The following is a 26159-nucleotide window of genomic DNA, read 5'->3' as shown; positions in this document are numbered from 1 at the left end:
ACCGCAATTTTTTTTCAAGATTTTACAAATTCAACTTTTTTGGATTTTTGTGCTCTTTTTGAGAAATCCTACACAAGAGGGCGTCAAATCCTTGCATCATAGGAAAGTAGTACATTGGTGTCAAGGAGCTATGTACAGTACTGTGTATGTATTTGTGGATTTAACTATTAACTTAGGTAATTATAAAAAGAAACAAATTAAAGGTGGAGTCAATTACTCATGTTTTTATGCTATTACTGTAATACTTTTTTATTCCTGTGTATTTTTTTTTAATCATCAAATATTAGAATACGTCTGTAAAGTGGGCAGACTTCATATCTGAAATCAAGAAATGCTTATTGAAGAATCATTTGACATAATCACACAGGCTCTTCCTCCTGCTACGTCACCTGTCGTTGTAATAGGATGAGAGAAGAGCACGAATCTCGGCGGACACGGCATTGTCTTGCAGCAGAAGACCCTCACAGGAGGGTGTGGCAAGGGGGGCTGCTGACAGTTTTTTGGGACAGCCGAGATGGAGGGAAGGGAAGAAGGAAATGGGCAAGACAGAAAGGATGGGAATGTGTGGATGGTTGACGAAGGTAGATGAGTGGGTGTTGTTGGGGAGTGAAAACATGTCAGAAGGTCAAATCAAAAGGTAAAGGGGACATAAAGGAGTGAGGAGCGCACAGGGCCAGAAGGAGCAGAGAAAATAGGACAGAGTGAGTCACAGTCGCAACTGCAAGATCAAGTCTGTCTAATAGTGCAGAAGAGAAAAGCAGGTTGTTATATTGGAGATATCAGACACACTTTAATAAAGACACAGAACTCATTCATGCACACGTGCAAATTATTATATGCAAACACCGTACCCATTTCATGGTAAAGGGAGCCTTGCTTCGGTGTGACGGGAGTTGGTTTCCGTGGTGACGGCTGTTCAATTTTCATCAAGTCATCACAGCACTGCTTCCACGTGCCTGCGTGATGGAAATGGAGATAACCTGCTTTTTTTCCCCTTTCTTTTTGTTATAAGAAGCAATAAGCTGACACAAGTTTGCCCTTAAGAAGCAACATGTCTGTCATGAATGTGAAAGGCAGCACAGTGCTCAAGTGGTTAGCACGTCTGCCTCACAGTCAAGAGGACCTCAATATTTTTATTTCTCTAACCTTTACATGCTTGGTTATGATTACTTCATAACCAAGCATAGCCCAGCGGCTTAATTGACGGTTACTTGCCATTATAGATCCCAGAATATTAGAGCCTTGCACTTCTTTACTAACTTTTAAATTCATTATAAAAAGATCACAGTAATATAGTGGTTAACATATCTGCCTCTCAGTTCTATGGTTGAGGGTTAAAATCTCCCCCTCTGACATTTCTATGTGGCATTTAAATGTTTTTTCTATGCTTGAGTGCGTTTTTTCCAGACCTCTGGTGTCCACCAAAAGTCCCAAAAACATACACGTTTAGGTAGTTGAAGAATCAAAATTGTCCTTAGGTGTAAATGTGAGTGTGAATGTTTATTTGTCTATGAGTGCCCTGCGATTGGCTGGCAAGTGTCCGCTGGGTCCAGCTCACCCGCAACTCTGATGAGGGCAAGCGTTCCCACAAAATGGATGGATGCACGAATTTGAAAAGTACTTACTCATGTCATAGAAGTGTTGCCAGAAGGCCTCCATCCACCTGTGTGTCTCCTCTCGACTGTCTGTGGTCAGCGTGTGCGTGACGTCTTCGCCGCCGTACTGGTTACTGATGCAAACGTTCTGAGCTTTGCCCTTAGCGTCCTTATCCGACACGCGTATCCTGGTCTCCTGATGGCATGGGAAAAAACAAAAACAACAACAGCAGCAGCACAATCAGCTAATACAAAATGACTCATTTGTCTTCATCCAAACAATTGCCCTTCAAGAATGATCCTCCCTAATGTATTTCAAAAAGTCACTAGATGGCGGTGTTGCACCATTCATTTTATCCCCCATCCCTAGTGCTGTTTTTTTTTTTTTTTTTTTTAGAGGCGCCAGACAGATGACAAAAGATTAACTTTGCTGCGGCTCAGCAGTGTTCAAAAGAGTAAGAGACAAGAAGAGTCTGCATGAGTCACAATGGAAAGAATGAGAAGGCCCGCAGGCATCATCAGCGTCACACACGATTCGAATATTTATCGGTAAAACAATAACCGATGAAGTGCAGCTCGGGATGCCTCATTAACCTCATTACATTACAGTATTACTGCTTCTGAATGTGTTACGCTTTTTCTGCGTGACATTTGACTTTCACCAAAACAGCTGCTAAGTATTATGACTTTCGACGTTAATACACTGATGGCCAGCGAGCACGTAGGATGATGCCTTGCATTAGCATGTCCGCCTCCAATTCCGGAGGTCCTGGATTTGAATCTCGGCACGATGATGCCTGTTTTCTGCTTGCGTGGGTTTTCTCAGGGTACTCCGGTTTCCTCCCACATTCCAAATCATGCACATTAGTTTAATTGAAAACTGCTAATTGCGTAAGGTGTGAAGGTAAACGTTTTTTTTTTGACTAAATGTGCCCTGCAACTGGGTGGCGTCCAGTCCAGGGTGTACACATTGCCTCATGCTACAAGATCAGCTGGGATAGGCTACAGCTCACTCGTGACCCTGAGGAGGACAATCACTATAGAAAAAAGACTAATGGACATTGATGGCCTTTAACAGGACAACAATACCAAAAGTAATAAATCTTAATTGGACAACTTTCCATGACCCTTTGGGACAGCTTCACAAAATCAAATTTTTGCTTTTATAATTGTAACTAAATTAAAAGTTAGTGGCTAAGTAAAAGTCACTTGCTGTCCTCCTGATATACTTTGCAATAAACCATGTAGTGCATTTTGGCCGATCAAATGTCTGGTGTGATGTGTAAAAATAGTTGTTGGACAGCGACAATTGCTTTCAACACAAAAAGTCGGGCAAGTCCCGCCTCCGTGACAGTGCTGATATAACAGCCTACTTCGTCCCCCATATACAGCGTCGGTACCATATATACAAAACAGCAAAAATGTAAATTAGGCTTTTCCAGTTCAATAGGTGCTCTTGAGGGACATCATGAGTGGTGTTGATGAATGACAGGTAGGCTATCTGATGACTGCATACTTTTGTAATGCGTTACAGTTCTCTCCGATATTCGCAGGGACTAGGGAACCAAAACCTGCCGCGACAGCGAAAATGTGCGAGTGCGCCCATCCAAAAAGGTTTGTAATTGGCAATAGATGCCTCAAGATGGCAGCACAGAACTTTTTTCTTTTAGACAAGGCTATGATTGACGAAATGAAGCTCCTCCCCTCACTTCAACATAATTCCTTGGCCGCATGATGCCACAATAATGTGCCACCAAAGTAATATAATTTGGCATGAGCACAAAAAAAGAACAGTGGATAGGTTTCCCTAAGAAAATCTGCAAGTAGGCAAATGCCACATATGTATTTTCACCCTACCAACAAGATTAGTCCACAACTACACCAATTCATTAGATTTGTGAGTTGTTTTTTTTTTTTATTTATGTCTGAGCAACTTTGTTTCTGACCTTGTTGATGGCGATGGTGAAAGCCGGGTCGACGCCGTCCTGAACGTCTTCTTGTCGTCTGTAGCAGGAGAGGCTAGTTCCTTTCAGGACCGCATAGACTTTTGTCCAATTGTGAGGGCCGGCTCCCAACTGCTGTGAGGTGGACAACAGAGGTCACTTGATTTGCACTGTCTCAAATAAGATGGAGTTGTTTTTGCTTTGTTCAGTTATATGACATTAACACGATGAAAGCAGCAACCAAGGGTTTTAATATGAGCTATGAGTCAATGTGGTTTGTTCCAAACGGATTTTTGAACTTGATTTTAGCAATTTGACCTGTCAATCAATGTGGTGAATAGCATAAAATGTTATGATCTTAAATTGTTAGTTTAATCCATAGAAATTAATTACTTTTTGTGTTATCTGGCTTTCTAACAGTATGAAAAATAATCTCCTTGCCAGAGGTAAAAATAATTGGTAACCTCAACAGAGGAGGTGAAGCTTAGAATAAAAAGCGCACAAAAAAGAGACACAAAAGTGCACATGCTACTTCCAACGTACCGACACCTTCAAAGGTCCGCTCATCATCTGCTGGGTCATACACTGAGGCTGGGCTGCAAGCCGGCAACACATACTTCCGTAGAGAGGCAGCCAGTAGGAACATTCTTCTATACACACACACACACACAGATGGGCAGAAATACACACCATTAATACACTTAAGTCCACCCGAAAACACGCTCTCCAGCCAGACAATGTCACCTATTATGAGAAAACACAAGGCTCAGGAGGTGTAAAAAGATTGTCAGCTGCAGGCTCTGTAGCAATGAGCATCAATGAAAGTTTTACAGGACAGCTGAAGAATAAAACGCCGGGGAGCCTTGTTATCGCTTCAGCTTTACACTGCAGTCACCTCCATGGCACAGCTCTTATTCCTGTGACCTTGACTAACGGCTGTCTGTCAGAGAATATGGCAGGACAGAGAGGGAGTAGAAGGCGAGGGGGAGTGATGCAGGAAAATGATGAAGAGTGCAGCGAGGCGGCGACACGAGCGCAAGACAAAATGGGGAAAAATAACAGATGGCGAATTTGGCAGAGGAGAAAAGGAGAAAGACAAACTGATGGAGGCTGACACTGACCGTTGCCTGAAATGGTGAGGTCGTGTGTGCGGAAATTGTCCTGGGCGTGTGACAGCGACAGGGTGGTATGAGCTAGCAGGTGGTACTTGGGGCCCCTGTGGATAGATGAAAACTATCAGAAATAGGAGTCATACACATTATTCACCCTTTTTCTACTCCATAATAGGGTAAGGGAACATATTTGGTCATTTAAGAGGAAAGAGACACATCACGATAGGACAGAGGAATTATGTGATTTATCCCAGCCAATCAACAGAGGAAGCCCACAAAAAAGTTAGAATGGAAAAATGCATGATAAATAATTATTAGAAATACAATTATAATTAGAATTTTTTTTTTTAAATGCTACTTAAAAAGTATTGAAATACACATGTATACACTTTGTTTAATACATTTAATAAATGTAATTATCGCATCATATTATACATAATAAATTGCTAACATGCTACAAAAAGTCAACAACTGATATGTGGCTAGGGAATTATTGGGAAAATACACATTTTAGTTTTCAAAATGTGACAACTAGACATTACACCTCCCCAAAAAATAACCGCTATGAAAGAAATAACTGCCAACAAAAATGATGATGTGAATTTGTATTAAATAAATAAATGAAATAGGATCATTACTTTTGGGGTGGATAGTGAATCATCTCAATGACCTTTTTCTTATCCAGGTAAAGCACCTCTCTCTGACATTTATTTATTCTTTAAAACCATGAACATTTATCATCCAAGCAATTTCAACAACTCAACCAATATAGCAAGAGCCACCCATTAGGTAATCATACGTACATTGGTGGTACAGTTAGGTATTTAATAATGGAAAAGCAACACCGACATAGCAAACTGAACTGAACTTTGTGAGAAAAGTCTTCAGTGTCCTCCAATTTAGTGTTGATTTTTGGTAATAGACTGTTTGCGATCACACTTACGGTACAGAAGGAACGGGTAGCAAAAGAGGACATGCCCCTCCATTGCTGACCGGGCTGCACGGGCCGGGCTCTATGGCCGCCCGCAGTTTCTTCCCAGCCGAGCGGCCCAAGGAGGAGCTCAGCTTGCTGGCTAGCTTCCTAGGCGTACTCCCCGCCGAGAAGTCCTCCTCTGAGCAGCAGCTGTACAGCTCAACGCGCAGCTCGAAAGCAGGATCGGCTTCGCTGCTGTCTCGGGGCGAGGGCAAGAGGAAATGCGATCGGCTTCGCTCGCTCGATTGAAATGTCGGATGGTTCGGGTTGAGGGAAACCGGCGTGTAACTTACAATACAATGCTGTTGTCGAAGCAAATGTCCGTGAGCGTGCGGTCTACTATCACCATGTCCGTGTCAAAGATCTCTCCTCCTAACAGCAGGAGGCAAAACACCGCACAGCGATGGAGCTCTGCAAGAAAGAAGTAAACGCAGTTTTTTTAAACAATATTTGAGCTTCCTCTGCAGAAAACTCATTTACTTTCTTTTTTTATATCACTACTTTCTAAAGAACATATAGTATTGCAGTATATCGGGAACGTACTGGGCCCAAATTCAGAACACAACTGAAGACCGAATTTTTTTTTGTTCCTCCTGCTTTGCAAGGAAGCCCTGAATACTAACCAATGAGCGGTGACTGTGATTTTAGGTCTCACCATTTTTGCTGTACACACTGTATGCATAATACAATTGCCTACGCCAGGGGTGTCTAACTAATTTTTGTCTCGGGCCGCATTGTAGTTATGATTTCCCTCAGAGGGCCATTAGAACAGTGAAATGTTTAATCACCAAATCATATTATTACCATTACACAACAAATTGAGGGTTAACTAGTTTTGAAATCAGAAGACAAGGATAATAGTTTGTTCAAGTATTGTTTAAGTTACTGTAGAAGAAGGGTTTGGTAACAGAAAAATGCAATTTCTCAACATTATTGTTTATTATTATGACAATTTGGTGGCCCCCGGGCCTTGACTTTGACACCTATGGCCTTCGCAGTATGGCAGCCTTACACACACTCTACCGGTCTGATTATTGCTGCTTCATGTTCCATTCGCTTCCTTCTCCCCAATAAAACTACCACATCTTCCTCCTCCTGCTTGTTTTCCAAGACAAACACCACCTCCTCACTGCCACCATGGGGTCACCCAGTCCGTCAAAAACCCCTCTGCTAATGACCTTCACCCCTGATGCCACTGCTAATAATAATAATAAGATTTCTTAATACACAAAGGCAATCCATGTAAGAAAATACCATGAATCACACACACACCCACACCCACTGTTGGAGGCGTTCTTTTATCAGAGTAACCACACTCATTTGTTCACATATCAAATATGTAAGCATTCCTTAATTGCTGAAAGTGTAAATCACAGTCACGTCACAGAGACTTTTCATTTTCACTTTTCATTTTCTGATGATGAGCAATAAACAAGAATCAATAAAGCTTGCAATACATAAGGATTCAAGTATTTAACAATTTTGGAGATCAAATCATTTTCATAACAAATGCATGGTCTGCTAGGTCTAATAGTTTGCCATTTTTCCACCGTGCCCACCTGTAGTCGTGCTTCTGGATCCTTCCTCCACTGAAAAGATCTGTCAGCTTTGCACATTTTGGTTGGAGGCTGGTGTGGGGCCAGGGGGCGGAGACGACCCGCTTAGGGCTTGTCTGCTGCTTAACAAAAATTGTTGGTCGCACTGCGCACGGCACAACGGCAAGGGTCCGACAAAGTCACGACTCATAAACGCATGCTGCAGCCTGCAGGCAATAATCTATAACCGGCACTGCGGCTGGCGGCGAAAAGAGATGACTATCTACACAAAGAAGCTGCATTTTTTCCTCATAGTTTTTTATTTTATTTTAATCGAACTCCATGGAAACTTTTATTATTAGACAGCATCAGTAACTAAGTTCTAAGTAAAATGAATTTATTATTAAACTGTTAAATCACCTTTTGCACATTCTACAAATTACATCCACAAAATATACATTAAGTTGTCTGCAGTCCCTCAAACACAATTGCAGTATTTCAGTAGATAATTTGAATCATTTCTGTTTTCAACACAGTCACAACCTGCCTCCTTTTTGGATATAATGAGAGTCAACTCACACGATCCCTAAATACTCCCACTTATTACTCCAATTTCAAATCTCAACTCAACACTTTGCTGAAATGCTCAGTATGACATGAGGTTGACACATGCTTTACTTCTCTTTGCCTCACAGGCTCAGACTGTGTCTTAGTACGTTTAATGACCTCATTAAGCTTTGTTAAAAGTAGACTTTACACCGATTTTATCATGCTGACCGGTAACGGCCGATATTTAGAATTTTATGCTGATCGGCTTTGTCGTCATAATTCGCCGATCCGATCAATGACGTCATTGATCGGCTCCACATCGCCATCGTGCACAGTATATTTGAAGCCAAAAGCTAGTTTATTTTTAGCCTTGTCGCGCGTCTTTTGACGTAGTATTGGAACTACAAGACAAATTTGCTCTTTCACGATTGCACTGTCATACTACTGCAATCAAATCTTGTATTCCAATACCACCGCATCCCGTTTTTTACGATCTTTGGGCTTTATCTTGTCAACTCAAATGCGACCGGATACACTCGTTACCGTGGCAACGACAACAAGAGTGGAGCGCGCCGACTTTTTATTATAAGGACAAAATGGGGGAAAACGTGTATTGGTGGTCACCGGTGCTCAGGACAGGAGAGGACGTTCGTTTAAGGCTTCCTTGAGGTATGTTTACATACTTTGAATACGATACGGCTCACAAGCAGGCAACAAAACGTTATGTAGCCTAGCAAGCTAGTGGTACCACGAACGGTTGGATGTAAACATGCCGCCATTCTGTCAAATCAAGCTCTAAAGTTTCGGTGTAGGTGAAGTCCTTTCATGAAAAATAAAGTAATTTAATTATAGTAAGTTAGCACCCATTATTTCTGTCATGTAATGTTGGTTTGACCTGACTGATTAGAATACACGATCTGACTAGAGCAGTGATTTCCAACCTTCATGGAGCCAAGGAACATATTTTACAATTGAAAAATCTCACGGACTATCAACAAACAAAAATGTCACAAAAAGTGGATATATTAATTACTGTATGTACTTCCCGCCATTTAATAGAAGACCATTTTTCATTTGTTCTGTCTGTCACTATGCCTCACTGGCATAAATAGATGAACAAAGATACATGATTTATTCTAAATATATTTTTTGGAGCAATTAAGTACACAAGTATATACAGTAAATGAACAGGTAATTTAAATAAGACACATCCCTCCATCTTGTGATAGGATCGGTGATCGGCCCCAAAAATTCTGATTGTGTAAAGCCTAGTTAAAAGTCCACTACCTGTCTCCTGGGTTCATTTGCATGTGCAGGTCATGCAGATTAATTCCATCAGAGTTGCCAACAGACCGCGCACGAATTAACCCACATTGACGTCCTTAAGAAGCGGAAGGTCATTGTAAAGATTAGTGTTAAATTCGACTACTGTGGCAATAAGAAACACCATAAAACATTTAAACACAACCTGTGTGATGAGCGGGTTTCCTTAAAGGAAGATTAATTTACTCTCTTGCGCTCTTCAATGATCATCCCTCAGCGAACTGCCACCCACTTCACAGTGTGTGTGCTTCTTTACACAGTAAGGAGACAAAGCTACAAGTCAGTCTGTGCTGCCAGAACTTTCGCAAGTCGAGAAGAAAAAGAAAAAAAACACACACGGACCCGACTTCGGATGAAATACATGCACATGGGCTAAAGTAACGGGATACTCGGTCATTCATTTCCCTATGGGTTCAGTTCTACTTCGCCTCTGTTTTCCTACTTCAAATTAGTCCCGCAGGAAATTTCTCAAAAAAACATTGAATGAATCAGTCGGACCCAGACACACGAAGAACCAACAACAGTGGTACAGGGAAACCTGCACTTACAGTATTGTACAGTATAAAAACACAGTAATAACAGCTCTCCACATAACCTATAAACACTGAAAATGCGAGGGTACTAAGCACGACTGTACCTAATGTATTGTCCTTCATTGTTCTGATGCTTCTGTGAGATCTATTGGCAGCCAGCTTATCGGCACTCGTATCTAGGGCTGGGCGATTAATCGAAACGTAATTATGATTTCGATTTTGGCTTCTCGCCATCATAAAGATATAATTCAAGAAAAATGATTAATTCTGCCCTCCCTGAGTGTGTTTTGAGGTGTTTCATGACACCCCAGTTGGCGTTTACTGTAAAACTAAGCAAAAAGCATTACATGCATTGCACATTTAAATATGACACATACGTATAACACATTCCTGAAACTCGTCATCTTACTGCTACCGCGCAATGTAAAACCCTATTGACTGGTTAACAAAAATGAGTATTAGAAGTCACGGGAGTGATACTGTATATCTTCAAATAACGAATATTCACACAAAAACGCTCCAGTAACGCATACAGACAGGTAATATAACAATACTCACAGGTACATATTCTTTATAATCTGTGAAAATTGAAATATATTAAGACAGTTCAATTGTGACTTTCTTCTTCTCCTCTTTTTAATCTTAAAGTAAGTAGCTCCATGTAAGCACCACACTGCCCCTAAGAGGCCAAGGCGTGCACAGCAGGAAATGCAGGATATTATTTTTATTTGTTTTTTATTGGTATTATTTTATGATATCATTATTTTATTTGTTATTAATGTATGGTCTGGTGTTTCTTTTCAAGTATAATTAAAGTTGAGTTTTGCTATTTCAATTTTATTTTAATAAATGTTCAAAGACAAAAAACAAAAAGTCAACATTTGATGAAATAATTTTTTTTGCTCTGCAGTCATCCTAGCACAAATCCAACAACTGCTTCCTTCCACAGATGGCTCCCTAATGGACCGTAAATCTGCATGCGTCATTCTGAAGTGATCATAAAGTGGCGGCTCCTCACCTCCTTTGTTCTTGAAGTACTCCGTGTCTTTCCACATGAGAGGTATACGCAGATCTGCCATGACAACACACAAGGATTATGTTAAGAACATGTCCATCACTGTTCCTGTGTTCCAGGCTAAACAATACACCACTATGGTGCATTCGTGTACGCGTGTGTTTGCGTGTGTGTATGTGAGACAAACGTGACACGCCGGTTTAATAAACAGCCTGAAAGAAACTAACCATATTCCCGTTATTGTCATGCTCCCTGGTGTGAATTATGTCAAGATGAGACAAGCAGTGCTAGCCACTCAATAATTGCTCATTTGGTAGCCCGCATTGGCGATGTGATGGGCGGAGTGTGCACGCCAGCACGCTCACCGCAGTCAATACACACAGTGAAGTATGCACTAATGAAGAGTCGATCTGGCGGAATCAAATTACACTCCACATATGCTCAAGAATCTATTAGCCTTTCTGCCTCCTACTCAGCAAACAAGGAATAATAGAAGAAACGATTGTCACAGCTTTCAAAGGAGGCGAAGTTGCTTGACAGGGATCGATTGATCAATCTCTCTCTTTAGGAGTGGGTACTCTCGGTTACGATGTTCTCTTTACAACATCCACTCCTCAACCACAGGGCCCGCTGGATTATTGTTATTAATATTTTCGTTTAATATGATTGTATTTATTTATTTTTAAATCCAAAAATACCGAACCCTTTTAGGGTAGCTCTGGTGGGGCAACCTCAAGCACAAAAGGTTTCTGTCATTGTTTTCAGTTCAAATCAGTGGCAGTCAATTGTGCCAAGCAGATTTCATATTTAAAAGTCAAGTTTGCCTATCCAGGACTAACAATGTAGATATCAACGTCTTTATGACTAGTCGTAGTTATATTTTGAATAGTTGGAATTTTCATTCAAGGTATATCTGATATTAAGATATCTGAAATGACAATTATGGATAAGAAGAACGCAGTTGCAGATATCTGGTAAAGTTCATGTGACGAGGCAAAACTGAATTACAGATATATGCAACACATATTCAGTCTTGCTGTTAAATAGTAAAAGGGCTTGCTCACTTTGTCACCCAGAGGTACCCTGTCAATATTATTTAAAAAAAACTCTCTTAAAAGGTCAACATGTGGACATATCGAGAAGACTTGCCTGATATGGCCACTTTCCCTTTGCACGGTAGCCTGTCGTCCATGGGCCCTGCGTCCGACGACCTCCGCGTCACCTTCTGCATGACCTGCGCCTGCTTCATCTTCTGCAGCTCGGACATGTAAGCCATTATGCGGGTGCTGCACGTCTGCAGGCTCTTGGCCGCTTCCAAGGCTTGATCTCGCTGCGAGCAGGCGGCCAGCAGCTTGCAGGCCCCGTCGCGCATCCGGATCTCATGGTCGATTCTTTTCTGGATGTCGCTGTCCTACACAGGGAAGGACATAATAATTTTTTTTTTTTTTTTTTTAAATGACTCCACATAAATCATTGTGTGTTTATTATCATAAATATCCAATTGAGTTTTGTAGAATGTTGATAATAGATGTGAGTTTTTTAATATGGATAAAAAAGAGGTAATTTTTTATAACATACTATTTAAACAGCGTGTCTTTGTATTACAGTTCTCTGTCATAATTACTGTTATACACCGACCAGCCACAACATTATGACGGCCTGCACAATGTAATGGTATCAAATAAAAGAGCTGTATGTAGTGGCGTACAATAGCAGTGCATTATATTGAGACTGTATTTCGGTTGCTCATACTGTACATTATATGGAATATTGGAAACAGCTTTGGAAGCAAAACCTTTTCAGGTGGAATCTTTCATATAGCTCTTTTACATTACATCTCATTAGATCAGGGTTTCCTCAACTTAAGAGAGCCAAAGCACATATTTGACATGACAAAAATCTCAAGGCACAGCATCAAACAAAAATGTCACAAAAACAATATACAGTCCACTGAGATAATTATGATCTTGTCTCAATTTACTCCATTTTATATCGTGTGAAATCTGGGCCTGTTTAGCTGAGCACAAAGCTATTATTCTGTTATACAAATTGCAACAGATGGATTCACAGGTTAATCGTACCTTCTCACATCTAATGGAAGAGCATTTCATTGTTCTGCCTGTCACTATACATCACTGGCATAATTAGATGAGCAAAAATATTTGAGTAAATAAATGATCATTTTCGGCACTGTGAGTGAAATTTCCAGCCACACACCCGAATATCTGTAGTGTGCCACAGCACAGTGGATTTTGTTGTAGCTTGTGCATTTTCAGCAATTATATTGCAAGGGCCGTAAAGAAATGTCATTATTCTCTGCATATTAGGACAATAAAACTCACAGATTCACATTTCTCTACATCACTGTGTGTGAGGATGTGTGCGAGTGTCTGCGCGTGCATCTGTGTGTAGCCAATGAAAATGATCAAACCTTTTGGCTCTGAGCATGGAGCCTACTCCCCGCAGAGCAGACACATAGGTGCTAAAACATGTGCGTACACGTGCGCACATGTAAAAGTAATAAACGAATAAAGAATGAAGCTGCCCAACACTTTACACTCGGCACCTTTCAGGTGAACATCCAGAATAAATAAGAGCCCCACTGACATGCCCCCACACTGACATTTTTCCCTTTATTTAGATGACCCTGGACACTTTAGCATGGTAGAGAATGTACAATAACAATTATGCAAAGAAATGTAACATTTTCTACCAAAGTTGTAACAACTCAACACAAGGTTTTGAAATAGCAAGGGCCTCTCCCCACTGAATACGAAAATCTACTGAATGTATAATTGAAGTAAATTAAATATTTAACACACACACAAAACATGTTTCTTGTCCACAAGCTGGTGTGTGAAACCATCACTGCTAAATTCTTAATATCTACAAAAACACAAAGCCACTAGCTGCTTTCTCTGGGGGTAAAATGAAATAATGTTCATATTAGTGATAAGGAAATTCACTGTAAAATGAACCCTGCATGCAGTTGTGAGTATATACACAGTGCAGCTTCCTCCGACTGTGATGGCAGTCACACTGTTCAAATCCTTAAGCTCCACTCCACTTTGTTTACACTACTGAAATACTCTAGCAAAAACTCTTAATAGCAGACAGAGAGGCAATAAAGTAGCACATGGTGTGTGAAGGATAAATGAATTTGAGCAGAAGTAAAGCTGAGGGAACATCAGGTGACCTTGGATCAGCAGTGAGAAGTGCTTGAAAGAAAAGGTGGAAAATATGCTGATTGGGTGCATGAAATAAATGTGTGCATTCTGCTGCCTGTAAATGCATGCGTGCCTGCTTACTTCAGTGCTACATTAGCGAGCGCAAACAATTAATCTCTTGTGCTCTGCGTTCTCTCTCTGCATGCTTCCCCTTATTGACTCAAACTTTTCTCATCCATCCTCCTCTCCACGCCTTCCTATGAATTTTTCATCCTTTTCATTTCAGCTTTCCCTCTTTTCCTGCTCATTTTCTCCTCCGCACCTAATCAGTTCCACTGCACCGACCTCCTCTCTACCTGTCTGTTTGAATCCTGCCTGTTGTTCAATGACTGGCTCAGTGGGAGAGGGCTTAATGTGGTTTGGACGTTGCACTCTTTCTTAGACACAGTGAACTTTCAAATCGGCTTTCCGAGAGCAGCACTGCATGGCAGTGAAAGCTTCCAAAAGAGCAGTAAATCACACAAAACATCAAAATATATTCCCCGACCGAGAGGCCAAACCACTAAACACTGTCATTGTGGCATGCAATGGAGTATCAGGAAAAGATGAAACTGCAGGCGACCAAATATAAACATGTCTTCACAAAGTTTTATTTTCAGACAATGTATTGCTAAATGTATTCTTTAAAAAGAAGAAACCTCTTATTTTCTACTGTATATACGAGCGAGGCGTAATTTGAAATTGTAGAGGAAGCCCAATGTGTATTTTTAACATAATCGCTGTATGTATTGTGACAAAGTAGTACCTCATTCCTCCATTTTTTTTTTCTAACTCCATCAGAATACACTGGCATTATAGTCGGGATGAATCGATACCACTTTTGGGACCGAGTACGAGTACTCGCCAACACCGAGTACCGATTCTTGATAATGCCATTATGTCTTGTAATTGTGATTCAAATGTTTCAAACTATTGTTCAAAAACAATTTTTTTTTTGTGAAACATGGCACATGTTCCACTTAAATATACTTTTTATCGTAACAACATGCCATTACTGACGTTTTAAATTCATCCAATTGGATGTTTTTCTAAGCTTGCCACACACTTCACTTAAATGACAAGTCATTTCAGTTATGTGGTGTCTCAGAGTGAACACGAGGGGGCACTGTGTAAAAGGATTACATAGGTAAGAGATGAACAAGAAACAAGAGCCGAAGAACGTAAAGTACACAATCACATAGGATGCCATGTTACCTACAGTATGTGTGTGCAAAATTAAGCGAGAGACAAGTCTACTTCTTGAGAAGGTCAGAAGTTATAAAATGAAACTGTGACGGGACAACTGAAGTGATACTCATGACGGAGCCCTGGTTGGCTAAGCCGGAGACAGGCAGCGCAGAGCGGGCGACGCGATTGAAACCCGGTGCTTGCCGGATGAATCGTGGGGCAGAGGATAACTCCAGTTAGATAAGTGTTGTCACCCATGTTTACCTTAAAGTATCTCCACATGGCTGACGTGCCTCCTACCCGGAGGTTACAGTATACTTACTGTATGTCTGGCTGGTGATGTATCTGGGTCTAGTATCAGTGCATTTTTTTTTTTATGAGTACAAGTACTTTACAGTAGTACAGTATTGGCACAATACCGATATCTGTATCAATAATAAAAAAAAATCCCTCCTTTATAGTTGTATTTCACTTTTTGTTTTTAAATAATTGACATATACAAGTGGTAATCATGCTTTACTTGACCATTTCCCCCACTGTATAGGGTTTTCATCCACTTGCCTATTGCAATGCATTATGTGTTAAAAAATAAGACAGAATCTGTCCATCTAATCTGTCTGGACTATTCATTATTATTCCTAAGTAGCTCTGAGACAAGATTCAATCAAAATTATGCACAAAAAAAAATAAAAAATTTAAAATTAAACAAAAACAAAAAAGACTAACATTTGGACCACAACATTCCATCCACTTCAACAACTTAATGTGATCATCACTATTACAGCAGTATCTTACAAATTTGGCATTTTAAAGAGTCATTCTCAGTATTGATTTACATGGTCAGGTTTTATCAGTGATGCTTATGAGTATTGGTAAATCACACTATTGCACAAAAAAAGCAAAAAAAAAAAAAAGTGTAATTAAATAATATCACATCAGTACACCAGTCAAATCATTATCAATCTGCAAATGCCAACAGAAACAACATTTGCGTACGATATTGTAGTACAAGTTCTGATTTGTCTCCTTTGAATTGAGCTGAATTGCAAGGATAAGGAGCAAAAGCCTAGCTCAGACTGCATCAGGATGAGTCCAGTTGCAGCAGGTCTCAGCGTGACCTGCTATGCGGAGGTCCTGTATTTATAGAAGCTTAATTAACGGGCTTTTCCTTCTGGGCATCCCAGAATAGAAGACAAATAGCCGAGATCTCACACTAAACCTTAAGCTAAGCGAGCAACACCACCTGATACCAGATGAGAGATAAACTCATCAAACACACTTTACACACAGACACACACAGTGTCAGAGAATTACTTAGTGATTTTCTAGTGTTTTAAGAGTGTATATGGGAAGCCAGGTTCATGCAAACGATGTGTGAAACAAATAATAATGCAGAAAAATGATACAACATGCTGGTATTCCATAATCAGAGGCATGATGTGTCACGCAACAGCCTGTGCATAGCATGATGTCGCTTCTGTCACGGTGTCACATTTTTACACAAGCGCACAATCGGTACTGTCGCAACCTCCATTTTAAGGACTGAACATTTTTGCCCTTAATTCAGCCTTCATACATTTTACAAAGGGGAAATAGCTCAGCTTTTACCAGCCTTCAATTCATATACATTTATTATATTTAATCACTAAACATGATGACAATTAAGCTACGTGACCAGATATTGCTCGGAAAAGGAGATTGGTGATTGGTTGTTTGTCTTAATATGTTCTGCCATGACGAATGCAGTTACAAAATGGTAGAGCAGAAAGCGGAACGAGAAATGCTACATATATGGAAGAAAACAAAGGCCTCTTATTTACATCATGTGACTATTACAGAAATGAATTTTCAGCCGAACACACTTGGAAACCAAACTAGTTCTAGTACCTGGTTCTGCCAAGAAAAAAACATCAAATATGAGTAGATTATTTCTGAGGTGAATAGTACAAAATTGACAAAAGATAATTTGTTCAAAAATCCTCTGACTTGCAAACTTATGGTTACTTGTCATGTAGTAGCTCACTTGGCTGCCTTTGACACCGTTTTATTCTCACTCAAAGGTCTATTAGTATCCACTGTTGACCTGTAAGTGACCGGTGAGTAGACCAGCATGTAAATTGCTTCTAACCCGAAATAAACTAGGATAGGCTCCAGCTCACTTTTACCACTGAACACGATAAGTGGATCGATAGATGGCGGGACGTTGGAGAAGAGGAGAAATCACAAGTTTAGTCTGGAAGAATGGCATCACTGTACAGAGCCAGATAGGCTTAAAGGCAAATACAATGCATCATGTGATACCCGGCAAACTAAACTCCTATCCCCCCAAAAAACATCCTAGCAGTTTTCTTGGCAAGACGTAGATTTGGTATTACAAAATTAAATAAATGATGAACTTGAGAATTAAAGTATTGAAAAGAACGAGGTGACTAGACTTGACCAATTTTGAGATGTAAATCAATGACCCACTGTGATTTTCAAAAATCAAGTTAATTATTTACCTCAGTCTGTATGCGTTCTTACTTTGCTCTACTCTCGCCATTTACATTTCTGTTTAGGTCCTACTTTGCTGTATTGTCTAAATGTGGTCATTGATTGTCAAACATACTGTGTTTTGTTTCTTTCCAAAATCATTTCGCCATCATGAAAACATTGGATTTTTGTTGCCCCTTCACTAGGGTTAACTTTCCATTCCCCATCTCCTCTTCCGCCAACACAAATGTCAAGTCTCCATCTCATCACGAATTAATTCTAGACTTCTCCCTAAAGCTGTGCTCTACCTGACAGCGTCTTAATGGCAACTTATTATCTTCAATTATTAAGATAATTATCATCATCTAAAATGAACTCAAAGAAGTAGGCAACACTTATGCAACAGTAAGCTTTCAGTGGGAATTTTGGTGTAACGGCCAATGCCAGATGGTCACTTCCTCGATGACCTCTCTGTCCCCATCTGGTCATGTTGTGTGCATGTGTTTGCATTGATCCTCACTAGTGTGCCCGTTGGTGTGATCTTACACACAAAAACACACACATTAACACAAACATACAAGTGTTGGTTGTGGATTTGACGCCCCCACAGATGGTGTGTAATGGACTGTTTACGATCTCTTGTTCTGCATGAGTAGGCTTTGCGGGTTAGATCGCCGACCCTCGACCTCTGACCTGTATCCCCAAAGCAAACCAGACGGCTACCGTTAAAGCTTGGCTATACTTATAACAATTTAAGCTAGTTGAGAGAAATAATAATTGAATTTAATTACAAAAACAAGAACCTACTGCACCATATTGTAAAAAATAAATAAATAAAATGTTTTGGTCATCTCATATATTGCACGCCTAAGGAAGTGTGGCCAATATTAAAGTGAAAAGTTTATGTAATGCAAGCCACAACTTTTTTTTGCCATGGTCAAGTAGAAATAAAAATGTATGGGATATGTATATGTTGTGTTTTTTTCGGTCCAAGAATTACGCACACACACAGCGCGGGACTTCGCAGACTAAAGTGCTGGCTTTCAATCAGCTAGCCACAATTATGTGCCTCGCCTTCCTCTCCACCCTCTTCCCCCGACTTTCCCTTTTACCCACCCTCTTCCTCTCCCACACCCTCAGCGCAGCGAGCGAGGCAGTCAATAGCTAAACATGAAGTCCAAGTAGGACAAGTGATTTCTGTGTCACTTGTCCCCTTTTCTAACATTCCATACCACAAAATAAGTAAATTATGTATCATTATTGTTGAAACTGGATCAGACCGATGTCGGTATCGGCCAGAACTCAAGGCTGCAATATCAGAAGTGAAAAAGATGGATCGGGACACCCCGAATGATAACCTTAAACAAAAATGTTGCGGTTTCACTGCATCACGGGATTGCAATTACAGCTCTAAAATGTATTACTTTGAAATGACCGATAAGTAATAATATTTTCCCCCATTGAACGCAATCAATTTTCTTAAACAATGTAGAATAGTTGGTCCGCTGATAAAATGCCTAGCTGCTCAAGTGAAGTTGTACAACAGGCTCCTTATGCCTTATGTGTTTTTTATACTTAAAAGAAATGCCTAGAATGTTAAGAAGAAAAAATTGTAAGTTTAAACTGAAATTTGTTTTCTTGCCACACTGACAATATTTCCCGGGAAGAAAAAAGTTTGCTCCTCAATGTCAATTTAAGAAATAAAACAGTTATTTAAAAAAGAAAAACAATTGGTTGTTCATTTTTAAGTGAAATGGCTTATGTTTTCTTGTGTATTCATTCATTGGTCTTTCAACAAACATATTTCATCTGATTACTCGATAAAAATATTCAATAGCTGCTGCACTACTGCAGACACCTTGTTAATCATTGTGTGCCATGGCGTATTCAAAGGGTGAGTAGTTTCACTTTAGTTTAGGTTTATTTTACAGATAATTCCATGAGAATAAAGAATTAATCACGTGACACAAAACAATGCTTGTACAGTTAATAACAGTTTGATCCTGAACAAAATAATTCACTTTAGTCAAATGCTTCCACTTAATTTTATCTTCTACTGCACTCCATCAAATACTTTGCCAATTAACTACAAAAGTCACAGCTTGGCACCAGATAAGGCCAAACTAACAAACATGAGGGGCGCAAAAAAGAAAAAAAACACAAAAAAAAACCCAATGGAGTCAGAAACAATGTTTGAATTCTCATAACAATATCCCTACAGTGTTGTTGCTTGCAGACGCTGCTGGGATGCCAGAACACAGCAGAGAAGAAACAGAGGTTTACTAGTTTGGAAATACTGAGTGGAAAATTGGGGACGCTGCCAGAGCTTCCACGGTTTACCCCACCTCTACCCAAAAGTCAGCTGGGAAGGGCTCCAGCACACCCGTGACCTTATTGAGAACAAGCCTTATAGAAAATGAATGAATTGGGGATGGGTTCAGTCCAAAACTAGTCGGTGGCAGAACAAACTACAGAGGGTCTTCAGATTATGACCGGGTTCCCTTCCTACTATCACTTACCTATAGTAATGCAGTGGTTAAGTCATAACTACAGTACATACTTGTATGAAAAAAAAAATAAGGATACACCAATACCACTTTTTTGGGACCGAGTACAAGTGCAAGTACGTACATTTGAGTACTCACCGATACCAGGTATCGACACTTAACATCATGTTAATGTCACTATGTTTTGCAATTGTGATGAAAATGTATTTTAGAATAACTAAATGTTGCTCAATAACACAAAACACTAACATTTCTTAAGCACGGAGTTTAACTAAACACTTTTTAAATTAACAACTCGTCATTACTTACATTTTAACATCCAACTGCATGTTTATATCACAGTCTTGCCACACATTTCACTTAAACGTACAGTATCTTTTAACAGAAGACATTTCGGCTGTATGGTGTCTCAGTGTGAACACTAGGGGGCACTGTGTAAAAGGAGTACATAGAGACATGAGGAAGAACGTTCATTCTGGGAGATATAAACGAGCAGGAATATGGATGCCGTGTTACCTTAAAGTGGTATCGGTGTATTGACGAGTACTGTGCTGTCATACAGAACTGTTGCGATGCCCCACCTCAAACTCTTGCCATAAAACATTTTCGACCATTCTTAACTGTCACATGTGTAAAAAGAAGTTAACCACTAAAAAAATTTAAAAACAATAAAACACTAACTTTAGTAACAAGTAAAACTATGTGTATGGTGACACTGGAGTCTTACAATATTTTCATGCATTTTGCCATTCAATAATGGAAACAAACAGTACATCTAAACTTGTGCTCAATGAGGTGTAGACAATATTCTGCCACATCTCAACAGCTTTAACTCAAGCTTCTGACAAAATTTCAAAAATAGAGCGAAGTAAATTTGTTGCCAAGGAAAGAGGCTTTTGCGACAGTCATGGAGAAATCCTAAGGCAAGTAACTGGCAGGCTGTACAGTCTGTGGCTGGGCAAGGCAATTAATGAATTAAGACACACAACACACACTCGCAATGGCTCTCATGCCCAGCATGCTGCAGTGCCACCAGTGTCCGTTTATTGATTTATGATGTGGTATTATTAGCTGATTTTGTGTTTGTCTTGTGTTTTTCTGTCTGCGTTAGGGCTTAAAGTTAGAAAAAGATGGCATGAAATCATTTCCACAGCTTCAATTTGGTGGAGTGGAAAGATACTAAAAGATGTTCACTCCTGTTGACCTCGTCCAGCGTGTTCTCTCTCACACACATCAAATTACTGTTTAAAGAAATTGGGTGCGGCATTTCATAATTTGCTCAGCATGTGTCATTGTGATTGACGGCTCTCAGTATGACAAGCTTGTTCACACCCGCAGGAGATATGCTGTAAGGTCTCTCCTATTGTGTTTGTATTGTATCTTTACATGCGAATGTTCAAAGGTATCGTATTTGGAGTTTAGTGTTCCAATTTTCCCAGTGTGACATGAAGGTGCCTTCATGTACGCAATACAACTGAAATTTATAAAACGTGAATGGATCATGCAATAAATTTGTCTGTTCCTCTCATGATTATTATTCAACCAGGAATGATGGATTTTTCATGTAATTTCAATGAAATTCTTTGTAATGAGACAGCATGGCCAAACCAAGAAAAATGTGTTTTTTTTATTTATTTTTATGTCTGGTCATAGCAAAGCAGGGCAAAGTTTCTTCCTTGTTCCATGCCATAAAGCTTCACAAAATGTAGGGAAATCATTTTAGTAGCTATTGGTCTCTCCATAACTATCTTTGTTAGCAGGGGTGGATTTACCATTAGGCAAACCCAGGCAATTGCCTGTGACCCTTAGATTTTAAAGGTCTTTGAAATATCTCATAAAAAAAGATTATTCTTTGAGCTAAAGCAATTGTTATAGTTTTAGTCTTAAATCATGCACCTAAAAACATCAAAATGCTTAATCTCTCATGATCATTTCAAGTGCTCCCCTTCCATTCTCATGCAATGGACTCTTCCATTTTCTACTTGCGCATGTGCAGACTGACTGAGGAAGAGGCAAGACAAAGTTTTTGGCACGTCGGGAGGAAAATGAAGCAGAGTAGACCCAGTGGAGTGTAGAAGATGATATAGCAGGAGGAACAACAAACAAGACATTTATCAAGACTACCAAAAATTTCAACCTTTTTGATGGTGACACCGAATGTGCGTCACATCAAAATGCCAGACACTCTTGCCAGTTCCAGTAGCACTACTGTCAGTGTCTACCGAGGAGGATGCAGTAGAGATCATCACGAAGATAACAGAATTAAAGCGATCGAAATGGTAAACTATTACGGTACAGTTTTAAAATGTTTTTATCAATGTTAGTAAAAGCGTTGAGATTATTCACTCATTAGAATCCTCAAAAAGGATTTTAGGGACTTTATTTAGCTTGGCAAATGGGGAAATTTCCTCAAATTCACACTTTTTAGTTGATGATCAACATTATTATTCAAAATCTTTGCAGTACATGGATGTGGAGGACCCCATGATTGGGCTTGCCTCGGGCCCCTAAATGTCTAAATACGCCTCTCTCTCTAAGCAGAGATAAAGCAAGACTATTTTGTGATGAATTCAGTGGAACGCTGCACAAAGAACTAAAATAGTCATGTCACCTCCATTCATTCAGCCACTTATAGCCAAAGGCCAAGTGTTAAATGAATGAATTAATATCAAGGTAATAGTTTGAAGTGTGATAAGACACCAGACTTGCACAACGCGCGCGCACACACACACACAAGCACGCACACACGCACACACACACACACACACACACACACACACACACACACACGAGTCTTGCATTACAATCATTGTTTTCATGATTTTGTACATTTTTGGGGGGGATATGTGTGAGATATCCTGGACAGCCTGGCATGCTGCTGAGAGGGGAGGCGGCAGTAAAAGGGCTAAAGGCCTCTTTATACTCCCGCGGTCGACAACACCCGTATTGCATCACGTGACCGACGAATTGGCCCGCGGGGCCCCTTTGCGTAGCGTGACGCGCACACGACAAAAATTGTTGCTGCGTGTAGAACGCCGGAGATCATCGCTCGTGATTGGTCCATTTTAGTCACATGCTGTGATGACGTACTCAGCATGCCCCTTGGTTCTACATACCATCTACGCCGCCGCCTTCTTGATCGATTTTGCAGAAAAATTAAATGCATCATCTGGCCATCTAGGTCCATTTGTTCTAGCAGTCACTTTTCACGGTCGCCATTGTTGTTGCTTTGTTCCTTGTTACGGAAAGTAAAGTAAAAACGGCTACCGGAAATGGCCAAAAATGCAGCAGAAACTCCACCCTGTGTCGTCCTAGCCAATACCAGCCGTAGCGACACACCCGACTTGGAGGAGAACTGCAGCACACTTGCAAAACAGCGTGCGGCATAGTCGCAGTGATGTCAGCGCGGTCGGCGTCCGCGCGAGTATATAGAAGCCTTAAGCTTCTGCACCTCGGGGGGGGGGGAACTAGGGAAAGGGGGAGGGGAGGCCGATTATCTGCCTCTCACAAGTCCAGCCTCAACATTTGCCAAGAAATGCACTGAAGCACATTTGAAAAGCTCTAATGAGCCGACGCTTGAAAATTAGCTCACTTTAAGTTCCCCTGCCAATTAATAATTTCAATTCACACACACACACACACACACACAAACACACCAATCCCAGGCTTTCCTCTTTGAAGGAATCACTAAAGAGTAAAGCTGAGTTAATTACCTCAGATGCCCTAACTAACATTTACAAACTCTCTCACCGGCAAACTACCTGGACTGCAGACACAGCACAGTGCAAAACATACTGCAAATGAAATATCTCCATGTTTAAAACCTCTAATTACAACTAGGATTGTCCAAAAATGATCTTGCAAGAATTGCATACCTAGCCTGATAACAGGGAATCCCATTGCATATCAGACAATATGGTAGATAGTCTCTGTTGTGAGCTGATGGATATGGTGGCCTCGAAGTGCAAAACAATATAACAAATTGTGAAATACTTTTAGATTAGATTAGATAAACAAATGAACAAAAACTGAAACACTTTTACATTTCAGAAAACAAATTAACAAAAACTGAAACCCTTTTACCTTTCAGAAAACACATTGACAAAAGCAGAAACACTTTTACAGACAAAACAAATTATAAAAGACGAAACACCCGGAAAGGGAACGTCCCATTTTACAGACATTCTTAGAAATCCCACCCCCTTTCTCGGTAAGACCCGCCGCGCTTCAACATGATTGGCTCCTGCATCGCGGGAAGGGTAAGCTACGCAGATGTAACGAGATGTCCATCCCAAATATGTATCACATTTGTACAAATTAAAAAAACAAAACTTTTTTATGGTTAGGTTTAGGACTAGGGTTGGGGTTAAGGCAGTTTAGGATGAGTTAAGGTTAGGATTATGGTGGTTAAGGCTGGCGCACACCGAGCACCGCCGCCGAACCAGACTGAACTATGGCGCAGTGTGCATGGTTTGGCAACTGTTTCCTTGAGCGGCCGATCGGTCTGCCACTGGTTTTGTTATATTGTTTTGCATTTCCAGGCCACCACAGATGGATAGTGCCAGCTGTGGAAAAGCAGTCATTTATTGTCTCGCTCCACGGCTCTCTTTCTAGCCAAGGGCCCCGGTAGTTGAAGCTGCTTTTGTTGCACTCCATAATTCATAACTGTTCGTACTGTTGCCTTATTTAGAATATATGGCCACACGTGTTAAGAACCACATGTGCTGGCCCCCACGTGAGCATCGCTATGCAGGCGCTTTTGTCTGACAGGAAGCTAAACGCAGCCAAAGACGCACAACAACGACAGAGCAGCACACCTTCTTGCCAAGCTTGTGTGTGTCCTTGAATCACTATCGACTTGCAATAGCCCTCAAGTGAAAATAGGCAATTAGAATATTCATGAAGCCTTTGAGTTTGCGATGCACATCACTTGAGTGACCTTTTCAATAAGGGAATATATGGATAATATGGATTTAAAAACTTACCAAGAACATACAAGGAAAGAGAAGGGCTGTGTGCAGATGAGGAAGTTGAAGCCAGAGGCCAGAATTACTGCAAAAGGTTGCATTCGGAGTGATTGAGCACTGACATCAATTAAAAGCAGAAAAGTAAAAGGATGAATTATTGACAAACATGAAGGACAAATGTAAGCTGAGACAACTTTCTAACCTTTTTCCACCCTCTGCCACTTAGGAGCCCCTTAGAGCCTCCTCTGATTACTGATGCTCCAGATTCAGCCGGAACAATGAGATCTGGTTGAAATAGGATTAAAGCAACAGTTTTCATTTACTTTATCTTAAAGTAACCTGTGTTAATTATGATTACAATATGCAGTCTTAAATGATCTATTTTATGAATCTAGTTATTGGTAGACTCCTATTATGTTGTGCTTGCATCAGTGCTAATGTGATTGTAAAGATTTTTGTGCAGTTCTTTTACAAACCCATAGATCATAGTGGTTCAGAAGTAAATTGTACTTCACAACTGTTGGAGACCTTGGAGCATTTAAAAAACAGGCAGTACTGTTAACATTAGTTTTTATCGATGACAATAATGTGCTGCGTCCATCTGCTAACGATTATAGTAATAAATATAACACAGGTTGGTAGTAACAGTTTCAATGGGAAGATTTATATTGACAATATTTCATGATCTTCTATTGGCTGGGGACCAGTCCAGGTTGGTGTATCCCGCCTCTCGCCCACAGCCAGGTGGGCTCATGTTGATAAGCGCTATAAAAAAATGGATGGTTGGATATTCCCATTATTTTAATTAATTAATTTTAATAAATACAGAGGAACCTTTAAAGTCAAACATTCTTGAAGTCATACAATTTCTCACACAAAAGATCAGTCACGTACTATATCTAATGATAACCTCATGAGACCTCAGTTTAGTGAGCATGAAAGGATAAATCAAAAGTATAAATTGCTTTTTCTTTTGATTTGAATCAAGCTTTTTTGTGACACGTATTCCCAACAAAGGGCCGGCCTCAACTAGATAAGAGAAAAATGAAATCACATCACAACCAAAGCAAAAAACCTGCACAGCCTGACACAGCTTCCCTTACAGTATGCATGCATGTTATATTGGTTTTATATTTTACGCTAGTGGTCTTCTTTTTACACGTATGAAAGTTAAAAATGATAAAAGCATATTTCACACCACTCACGTTTGCTCACATTCAGTGGTTAACTCTTCATAACCA

General features: G+C 40.2%; 1 protein-coding gene across 5 annotated transcripts in view; it reads right to left on the bottom strand.

The window, feature by feature from the left end:
• rtkna (rhotekin a) overlaps positions 1–26159 on the bottom strand; it is an 83365-nt gene that overhangs the window by 2770 nt on the left and 54436 nt on the right. For 3 of the 5 annotated variants that reach the window (XM_061672212.1, XM_061672213.1, XM_061672214.1), the window contains exons 2-10: positions 11728–11989; positions 10582–10635; positions 5917–6034; positions 5594–5818; positions 4660–4754; positions 4082–4188; positions 3542–3673; positions 1626–1791; positions 852–956 (exon numbers count right to left, since the gene is read on the bottom strand). In XM_061672212.1, coding sequence (XP_061528196.1) covers positions 852–956; positions 1626–1791; positions 3542–3673; positions 4082–4188; positions 4660–4754; positions 5594–5818; positions 5917–6034; positions 10582–10635; positions 11728–11989 — 1264 coding nt within the window. Of the gene's footprint in view, positions 1–389; positions 487–851; positions 957–1625; positions 1792–3541; positions 3674–4081; positions 4189–4659; positions 4755–5593; positions 5819–5912; positions 6035–10581; positions 10636–11727; positions 11990–26159 lie in introns of those variants that run through there. The other 2 variants (XM_061672215.1, XM_061672217.1) reach the window with 2 other exon arrangements.

This window comes from Phycodurus eques, chromosome 3 (assembly GCF_024500275.1).
Source record: "Phycodurus eques isolate BA_2022a chromosome 3, UOR_Pequ_1.1, whole genome shotgun sequence".
Taxonomy (NCBI): Eukaryota; Metazoa; Chordata; class Actinopteri; order Syngnathiformes; family Syngnathidae; genus Phycodurus; species Phycodurus eques.
This window is presented reverse-complemented; position numbering and strand designations above follow the sequence as displayed.